Here is a 9,721-nt window from a genome sequence, read left to right as displayed (position 1 = left end):
GCATGTCTCACCCACAGGACACAGTGGAAACATCAGAAGAGGAGGAAGCACTTCTATTTTGGAAGAGGTATGGCTTAAAGCTGTGGGTCCAGACAGTGTGAAGCTGGAGTGTTGCATGCATGTGTGTGTTTGTTTATGTGTGTGTTAAGCTACATGGAGGTCCGTGTCTTTAAGTGGGTTTGTAAACTTTTGGAACAAGTCTTTTTTTTCTTTTTTTTTTTTTTAAATAGTGTACTGAATGACTCACAACACACACACATCGCAACACATTCACACAGTCGCACACATCCTCACACACTGGCTGCAGAGCTAGTGTGCGTGTATGTCCAGTCCTTGGGCGAGGAGCGGCTCTGCAGGGTGTGGGTGAGGCGGTGGGTGCAGCAGCATTGCCGGGTGAGGGTGCGAGCCCGGGTACGAGTGGATGGACGGTCCTGGGTGTGGAGGGTAGGCTGTCTGTGACAGCAGGGCAGCAGGATAGTCGCTCTGCAGTGACGACACGCCCTGGAGACCCGCTGAGAAGAGAAATATCAATAAAGATGTCAAGAATAATTACCCTCCAGCAGGAAATCCATTGAGCGAAGCAGAAACTTTTTATGATGGTTATACAAAGATTTCTGGAATTTTCTTCAAAATCAAGCAGCAATTGAGTCTCAGAGCCATAACACTGTAGAGCATATTTGGAGTTCAAATCTGTGATTCCAACCAAATATATTTATTTTCTGTTCAAATTCAAATTCAAATTATTTTCAAACCATATCAATCATTAAATTCCCACTCCAGCTATTTTGTTTTCTATTGTTAAATCATTCCCAGTGATTTTTTTTAAATAATGAATGCAGTTTTTACCTAAATAAAAAATATTTTTAGTATTTTAAGACATTTTTTTGCAACTCATTAGAAATACAATGCTAGGTTGGGGGCGGTTGAAGTTCACTCCGCTAATATCCCATCATCCCTTTGTTGACACTCTCTCGCGCTAATTTACAGCTTCTTACAACCCCAAGCTAACATTAGCATAGCAAAACAACAACGTGCAATATTGAAGCTATCCAGCCGTACAATTCTGAGCCAGATACCAGCTCAGGTGAGGGAAATTAAGACGCTAATAGATCTATTTGTCTATTTGTCAAGTGGACGCTTCAAAATTGGAATAGAAAAGGTTAGATTTGGCATTTCAGTAGTCTGAGCATTTTTCAAGCATTCCGTTTTTATCTTCTTCTGATTAGAATTAGGAAATACTTAGAAATGCACTTGTAATTGTAAATTATTGTATATAGTGTCCTCTACAATAGGTGAAATGCTACAAGAACATGTAAAAAATACACAAAAAAAGACAAATTTCAGTGGAGTGGGACTTAAAAGACTTTTTGTTATTTGGAATTATTCTTGTAAATGAGAGTTTCTAGTCTTTTGGAATAAATTAAAGTCATTGTTTACATTCAAAGCTCAGATTTCTCCTTCAAAACATCTAAATAGCAGACTACATGAAGTCAATAGCTCAAAATACTTTTTTTTTTTACCAAAGAGCATTTTTCTTCATATTGAAGTTGTCTAGAACAGTTTTGTGATATAAACTCAAAGGAAATCTTAAGCTCCACTCCAGCTACCAGGGGTCCAGATGATCTCAGCAGCACGTGCTTATATTTCCTTTCTTTAGAAAATAAAAAGTTTTAGAAACTAAATCGTCAGCAGCACCTGCTGTTCGGAGCCCGAGGTGGGCCTGCCCGTCCAGCCCATAGCCCCCCAGCGCTGCTCCCTCTGGACTGTACGGACCCCCCTGACCTGTGAGACACATTTAAACACATGCTGAGATCCACACTCTCAGACTGGAGGAGGTTCTGAAGAAACACTGACCTGAGCGGTTTGACTGGTCAATCATTGGCTGAACTATTCTCCTTCTGGCATTGATGAACCTGCACAGTTGAACAGAGCAGGTGAACAGTTACCGGACAGAAAGACAGTGTTACACTATTAACCTTTTCCTTTTACAACCACTTATGCCTCTAAAAGGAGGGAGGGGGGGTTAATGGACATTAGAGCAGAGATATATTATATTGATTTCTACCGTTAATTAATTGATCTAAATACGTTATGTTTCTGTGAAAGAGACTCGCTGCAGGCGAATCCAGAAAAACACCTGAGCTGTGAAAAAAGTTTAAACTCTGAAGAAAACTCAGGCAAAAACTATCAGAAGCTCAAAAAAAATCATTTAAAGTAAAATTTGACAGTTTCTGCCAATTTGAGTATTTCTATGTGTGCTTATGCATCTGGATATACATACTTGTATGTGCTTGTGTTTGTTTAAGTGTGTTTTTTTGTATATGTTATGAGGTTAAGAGTAAATAGCAGCAATAAATAATCAGATTATTGAATCTATTTGGTGCAGAAAGCAGCATAGTATTAAGAAGTACATGTTGATGCATCATCAGATGAGCATCACTGAACAAGATTATTATGCTCTCTAAAATTATAATTAACATGCATTCATGCTAAATCCGCACTGTAAAAAAACAGTCGTAATAAATACAAAAAGTCTTGTTGGTGTCATGCTGTTAACCTCATTTGAACCCTTTAACTGAACCCTGATAACCCATAGGCCTGGAATGGGTTCATAGATTAGGGGGCACTGACCAGTTGTTGACCTGCAGGATGGTCAGGCCCGTGTCCTGGGACAGCTGCTTCTTCTGCTCCTCTGAAGGGTACGGATGCTGGGAAACACAAATATAAATCTTTTCTGAATGACATTTGCAGAAAGCCAGACCTTTTTGAGATTCCTCTTGAGGTTTTTTAGGCGCTCCAAGCTCTTAGTGTGAATCCTGGTGACCTCCTGATTAACTTTAACATCCCCCCTCATTCCACGTCTGCAGGACGCTCCTTCTGTATTGTAATAACCGGGATGACCCGCCTCATTTATTAGCTAATTACTGATCTCACCACCTCACTAAAAATTACACACCTCATTTCCATCCCTTCCACAGCGTTCAACATCAAGCACATGATGGCTCCATCCCTTTTTCTTCTCCTTTAATTTAATTGACCTCCATTACACCCCCCACCCCCTCTGTCTGTGGTGTTTCTCTGAATCCAGCAGGAAATCCCTTTCTTCCAACTTGTAACAAAGTTAAACGAACGATGGTTCATGAAGAAGCTCACCGACAGGTGCTGGAACAACCACGCCCTCATGATGTTTGTGGCCACTTTGGGGAAGATCCCTCTTTTCTTATTGTTCCTTCTGTCTCGGTCACTCTCGTCCTCCTCTCCTGTGCTGGGGGAGGCCACGCCTCCATCAAGGCCATCGCCTGGAGGGAGTCAGTACATGTCAGGCTTTCAAGTCATGAATGTTTTCTTCTACAGCACTAACAGAGAGCATTCCTTATGGTTAAAACATTTAAAATAAAAGATGGAATTATCTATGTTTTAATTCACTTCAAAAAGTTGCAGAAATATGCAATTAGGTAAGGCAACGTTGCATTTTTTTTAATACCAATATTGCATTCCTGATACATTAAATATGTGATTAAGGTTATCTTGAAGACTGGAATAGACTGATGAAGCCACTTAGATAATGGATGAAATTATTCAAAGAAAGAAGACTTAAGCTCCAACACCATGACTCAACCTCAAGACAACGTCACCTGGATGAAGGAGAGTTCAGTATGTGAAAGTATTCCCAGAACTATTCCCAGAATTTCAATAAAATAAAAGAAAACATTATACGTTTTTTTCCCTTTTTTGTTCCTTCAAAGCCACAGACTCACAAAAGCTCCAGATAAGAGACTTTTGACCAGCCAAGTGCTTGCTGACTGTATAAGAGAACTGGACTGAGTGACCCCTCCCCCTTTGCGTTCCAAATAGGAAGTACCTGCTGGTTCCAAGAAGTAAAAATCCCATAGACTTCTATAGAGAAACAAACAGCTGTTACTCTGTCATGATATTTGTCAGAAAAACCATCCTTTTGATACATTTTCTTGATCATTCTTTTTTTAAGTTATTAAAGTTATAAACTGACCAATCAGAGGCCTCAGTAAAACCATGTGATGCCCACTGGCCCCCTATAAACGTTTGATTTATAGATTCTCCCGTTCTTTCAGTGAAGGCAGTGTGGATTTCGAGCAAGCTTAATCATGATTGGTGAGAGTCGTTGCCATAGAAACGTTGACTCAGACTGATTCAGACCAATCACTGCCTTTCTGGTTCCAACATGGTGATGTCCGTATTGTAAAAAAATGGCGACCAAATGGGCTTCATTTTGCTGGAACCAGATTTAAGGCATTTTCTATCACTCAGTCTAGCTCTCTATATACAGTCATTAGATTTGATTTCTTTTTTATGGGGTTCATTCAGGAAGTCACAGAGTATTTTCCAACAGCATTCACGTGTTTCTTCACACACCTGCATCACTGCAGTTGTCGGCTGTGCTGTGTGAAGGCAGCCCACACGTGCCCGGCGTTCCCAGGGGAGTGGTGGCACATTCATCCGGCTCCCGTAACCACGACACATTCTGCAGGAGGAAGAGGGACAAGGAGGTTGTAGCTACAGCATCTCCACCTCCATGAAACACAGCATCATCTTTGACATTCAGGGTCTGACCTGCTCTGATAGGCTGGTACACGACCCACCAAAGTCCTCTAGATCAGACTTGGAGCCTCCCTCCCGCTCGTCTAGGACAAGGTCTGTGGGCATTTTTCCTTTCAGGCAGGTGATGTAGCGATGACAAAAGTTATCACACAGGTCGTGCACCTGGAATAAATCACCAACACGCATTTTCCTCACATTTATAAGAAGTTATGACGACTTCACACCTTAATTAACATTTCAAATGAGACAATGAAACATTATTAAATACTGTCTGTACTGTAACACACTGTGGTAACACGTCAGTACACATTTTATGCATCTGATTCTATCTCACTGCATTAGATCTCATGCTGTTGGGGGTATCATGTTGCAACACATCATGCAGCATTAAAACACTTTGTACGCCGCAGTACTGTTTTAATCTAACACGTCAGGGTGTAGCATAAACATCTAAACAGCACACACTCTTTCGCCCTTATTTCAAATACGAACATGAAATAAACGCTGACCTTCTCTAACTCCAGTAAATGAAAGCGAAGGACTTGTATGGCTTGAATCATCTGTGGAGAGAACAGCTTCCATCAGGAATCTGGACATTTCCATCAACAAAAGGATTTCGGTTCGAGTCCTCATACCAAGTTGTCCAGTTCAGGATTGGAGGAAAATATGGGTTTCTCTGATCGAATCTGCAACACAAATGCAGCCATCTTTGACGACAAACAATTCAATAGAATTTGGATTCTGATCCAGATCTTCACCGACCTGCTTTGCAAACGCAGCGATGTCATCGTTGAAGGAGTCAGAGGAGCAGACGTCGCTGTGATTGGTCATGCCAGGAAGGTGGGAGGTGGCTGTGAGCGAGGAGGAGGAGTCCCGCGGGGAGCAGGTGGCCAGCTCACACTTCTCAAAGACTAAGGCCAGCAGTGGAAACAGCGGATGACTGCCCACACGTGCACACACACAGTTAAGAGACGTAAACACGTAACATCTTCATCAAATTGCACGAATGTACATGAATGTGGTAATTCCCTCACCCATAGATCATGTCTTTGTGGTGTTTGAGGGAGTCAGGGAGGGTGGGTCCGTACTGTGGGGGAGGAAGCGTCCTGACATCGTCCCCGTACCCCCCCACCGACATGCCGTCCGACCCTGAGTAGTGCACCAGCTCTTCATACTGAGACACGATTACAGGGAGAAATAGTATCACATCAGACACATCTGTGGGTGAGAAACAGTACCGAGATTTTGTGAAGAGACCTAGCTATCAGGTGGGGGCGGGGCTTAACTGGACTGACTTCTGAACCAGTAAATTAAATGTAAGTCTGTCACAGTCCTTCCATGGACTTCACATTCATGAAGTCTGTACCTTTGATGATTCAGATGAAAAAATGATATAAAGAAATGTTGCACTGTGATGCACAGATACAAATGAGACCTTCTGAGGAAGGAAATAATTCAGAACTTGCTCTGATCCCTCGTGACCTCGCCAGGATCCACACACACACTGACACAGTGAATCATCTGATACACATGCATGCGCATCCTGATCATCTGTGTTGATGTGGATCTAATGTGTGCCAGCTGCATCTCCACTTTCAGCAGAGCTGCCTCTGGATCTTCAGGGCTGCTGGGATTGCGATTCATGATTCAAACTTCATCTGTTTTGCTTCACGCCCAAACCAAGTCACACAGTTCTTCTAAGTGGTCTTTTCCCTGAAGGGCTAAGGTAACAGGTAGGGACTTTTGGACACTTCTTTACATATTTACCAACATTTCACCAAAAAGTAGAACATTTTTAAAGTTTTACAACATAGATTTTAATGTTTGGACATCATTCTGAGGACTCACATGGATGCTGGAGCCTATCCCAGCTACTGTTGGGTGAATTTGGACAGTTCATCAGTTTATCGAAGAGCAACTAAATTCACACCAAAAGGACAATCAGTGCAGTATCTGAAGCATGTTTTTGAATTTTGAGAAGAAGCTGCAGAAAACCCACACACGAATCAGGACAACATGCAAACTCCAGTGAGAACCCAGCTGGGATTTGAACCAGGGCCTTGCTAACCACTGCACCACTATCTTCATATTTGGATAAGGTAAATCCCTCACAATCCCTTGACAAACATTCTCTGGATTTCAGTAGATCGTGTGTGTAACTTCTGGACTCCTCGGTTGAGAACCACTGTCCTAAACGGCTTGTGGAGTTGTTGTGTTTCAGAGTCCCATCTGGCCTCTGGGATCACAGAAAGCACCTGCTCTGAGGCCCCGTCCCGGGACACCTTCTAGTTTTATGGAGACCGACTATTAACACAATCACTGCTATCGGATTGCGAGTCTCTTTTACGCCAGAGCCTTATCGGGTTTCCGTGCATCAAGCGGATCAAAGGGCACGTGTTTGGAAGACAAATTCCACAAACTCGCCTCTTTTTCAAAGGTAGTAAACATAATTCAGTTGGAATCACGACATTTTCATTCAAAAGCCAGGATTTTTAATGTTTTCATGAGGTTTTTTTAAATTATTATTCATTTTTCGGATTTTTTTTTCTAATTTAATTTGTAGAATAAACAGTTACATGAATGAATACATGCAAACACACCAGAAACGAAGACCTTGATTTAGCTGTTAAATCTGGTCATGGTTTAGATGTATTATCATCAACTGAGCTGATTTACATACATAAAAAAATAAGGATCAGGCAGCATTTTAAAGAGTGTTTTCTCTTTTTATATTTATTTTTAATCAATCACAAGGAAAATTATGCAGTTTAGACAAATTTGTTTGAAACAACAAATTTATGAAAAAGTATTAAATATTTCCCAATATATATTTATAAAAATATTGATAAATATTATGTATAAATAGTGTTTTCTATGATTTCCTATTGTTTTAATTCATTTATGTTTGGATGTATGTTCCATGGATATAAGGAAAACAAAGTGACTAATTGAAAAAGTAAAAACTTTAATTTATTTTGGGAATCATTCTTTTTTAAAATGTAAAACAAGTTTGTTGCAGATCTGAGCATCCAAATTACACATTTAAAGAGAGTATTTATTCTCAAATTTTAAATATACATTAAATATTTTTTAAATACAACATTATTGATTTTTTACATTATTTTAACTGTACTTTTTAAATATATATATATATATATATATATATATATATATATATATATATATATATATATATATATATATATATATATATATATATATATTAGAGGAAACATGGTTTTGTTTACAGCTACTTTAAATTCGAGGTGTGTTTTTAATGTTATTTGTGAAACCTTTCAGCACTAAGGAGGACTCACGTCTCCATCCAGATTTGGATCAGAGCCTTGCTGTCCGGTTTTCTCGGTTCGGTTCTTAAATCGATTTTAGACTGTAGTGAGTCTCCGTCCGTGGTTGTTTCTCGCGGATGAAGGGCTCCGTCCTCCGGCTGCCCGTCGGCTCCTGCCTCCTCCTCCAGCACTGACCTACTTACCGGGATGCGGAGCAGCATCTCCGCTGCTTTAACGATAAGAAGTTTGGGTCTCGAACCTGCATCAACAGTTGCAGCTGTTTCCATGATTGGAGCAGAACCTGCTCGTTCTACAATCTTTTCAAAGGAATTGGACCAGAAGTTGATTGGTGTTTCCGGGCCTGCGGTGTGTTTGTTGTGCTGGACGCTGCACCCCAGAGTCCAAGACCATGTGCTCCTATTATGATGGGACCGTCTCCTCCGCATCGCGGCCCTTAAAGGGTCTCTGGAGACTGAAACAATGGTGATGACGGGGAGGGACACCTACCCTCTTCTCCATGCGACCCGACTCCCGGACCCTCCGCGGGGATGACGGTGCGCGGCGGCGCGGCTCCCTTCCGCTGCGTCTGGAAGAGATCGAGCATCAGTTCTCCTCACAAGCGGTTCGGATGTAAACACGATCAGCACCGATGCGGACGGACGCCGGATCCGTCTCCATCGCGATGGTGTTTTACGCCGTCAGGATGGAGACGGAGGTGAACGGACGCTACCGACCATAGCCCGCGAGCCGCCGATAGCCCGGCGCCTCACGGTGCGCAGGGAGCTAATAAATAAAGCCCCAGAACTGGTTCTAAAGCTGCCCGATGAACCCAAAACAAACGGAACTCCAGCAAAAACGAGCCAAAACGCCCCACCGAGTATCACCGAGTATCCGCCGGATCCAGTCCCGGGAGGGCCGTGTCCGGTGGAGTCCAGCGAGGGTGAAAGGAGCAGCGGCTTCCTGCAGCTCCTCCCCGCCGCCTGGCGCGCCTCTCCCTCCGGATCGCGGGGTGTTAGGATGCTCGGTACCGCCGTCCCGCCTCCCTGCTTCCCCCGGGCTCTGTGCCTCTCTGTCGGCGCTCGCAGCAGAAATGTCACGGCCCGGGATGAACGATGCTTTCAGCCCGGAGAGCAGGAGGAGGAGGAGGAGGAGGAGGAGGAAGAGCAGGAGGAGGAGGACTTTAGTGGTGGCTGCTTGTTGGGAGGCTTCTTAGGGTCAAAACGCGACGGGATCTCACCCCCACCCCATCCCCTCTGCATCCAGTTCTCCTCCTCCTCTTCTCCCTTATCCTTATCCTTTTCTTCCTCCCTCTTAAATTTTATCTGAGCCCCCTCCCTCCCTATCCAAGAGGAATCTCATTCACTCTGGTTCTACAGAACCTTATGAGGAAATCCAGACCCGCAGTGATATGATGGCACCCCGAGCATCACCTCTGATGAAGGGACAAACGTCTTGATTATTATTATTAATCTTTTTTTTTTGCTGACTTGACAAAAGTAGAAAATCAACATGTTTGGTGAGAAAGTTACAAGTAAACTCTCTCACCTGTTGGTGGCGCTGCAGCCGAGTGGTAACACTACAGTGACGTCACCACGGCCCCCGCTGTGAGGGCCAACGGGCGGCTGTACTTCAATCAGTGGCGGCATGGATGGCTTCTCTGTGGGCGGGGGTCCCCCGGTGACCGGGCCCCGCACCGTCCCTTCAGCCGGGGGTCTTTCAACTCCGCCGGGCATCTACGTCCAATACAAGTGATCACACCCCCCACCCTCCTTTGTTTGTTTGTTTGTTTGTTTGAGAGATCCTACATTTCCAGTCATTTTTTAATTGCACTTTCTCATGGGGTCCAGATGACCCCA

General features: G+C 43.2%; 1 protein-coding gene across 2 annotated transcripts; it reads right to left on the bottom strand.

Annotated features, from left to right (window-relative positions):
• Window positions 1-210: 210 nt before the first annotated feature.
• On the bottom strand, window positions 211-8,891 carry meis3 (myeloid ecotropic viral integration site 3). Of its 2 annotated transcripts, none has more exons than XM_024277956.2 (13): window positions 8,750-8,891; window positions 8,373-8,451; window positions 5,613-5,752; window positions 5,341-5,518; window positions 5,214-5,264; window positions 5,088-5,138; window positions 4,591-4,740; window positions 4,393-4,501; window positions 3,154-3,299; window positions 2,632-2,708; window positions 1,855-1,913; window positions 1,696-1,782; window positions 211-512 (listed from the first exon to the last, which is right to left on the bottom strand). In XM_024277956.2, the coding sequence occupies exons 2-13, from the start codon at window positions 8,382-8,384 to the stop codon at window positions 310-312; spliced, it is 1,263 nt and encodes a 420-aa protein (XP_024133724.1). In that variant the 5' UTR covers window positions 8,385-8,451; window positions 8,750-8,891; the 3' UTR covers window positions 211-309. The 2 variants fall into 2 exon arrangements, with proteins under 2 accessions (XP_024133724.1, XP_024133722.1); XM_024277954.2 differs by having other exon boundaries at window positions 8,740-8,875.
• Window positions 8,892-9,721: the final 830 nt, after the last annotated feature.

The sequence above is a fragment of the Oryzias melastigma genome, linkage group LG13, assembly GCF_002922805.2.
Source record: "Oryzias melastigma strain HK-1 linkage group LG13, ASM292280v2, whole genome shotgun sequence".
In the NCBI taxonomy this organism is placed as follows: domain Eukaryota; kingdom Metazoa; phylum Chordata; class Actinopteri; order Beloniformes; family Adrianichthyidae; genus Oryzias; species Oryzias melastigma.
The sequence above is the reverse complement of the archived record's forward strand: the minus strand, read 5'-3'. Positions and strand labels throughout refer to the sequence as shown.

Excerpts from the sequence above, each read along its gene's own strand:
- meis3 (XM_024277956.2), bottom strand. Across the intron at positions 5,519-5,612 it reads CACAAAGACATGATCTATGG|TCATCCGCTGTTTCCACTGC; the intron begins GTGAGGGAATTA and ends ACGTGTGGGCAG. Across the intron at positions 1,783-1,854 it reads TGACCAGTCAAACCGCTCAG|GTCAGGGGGGTCCGTACAGT; the intron begins GTCAGTGTTTCT and ends TGTGTCTCACAG.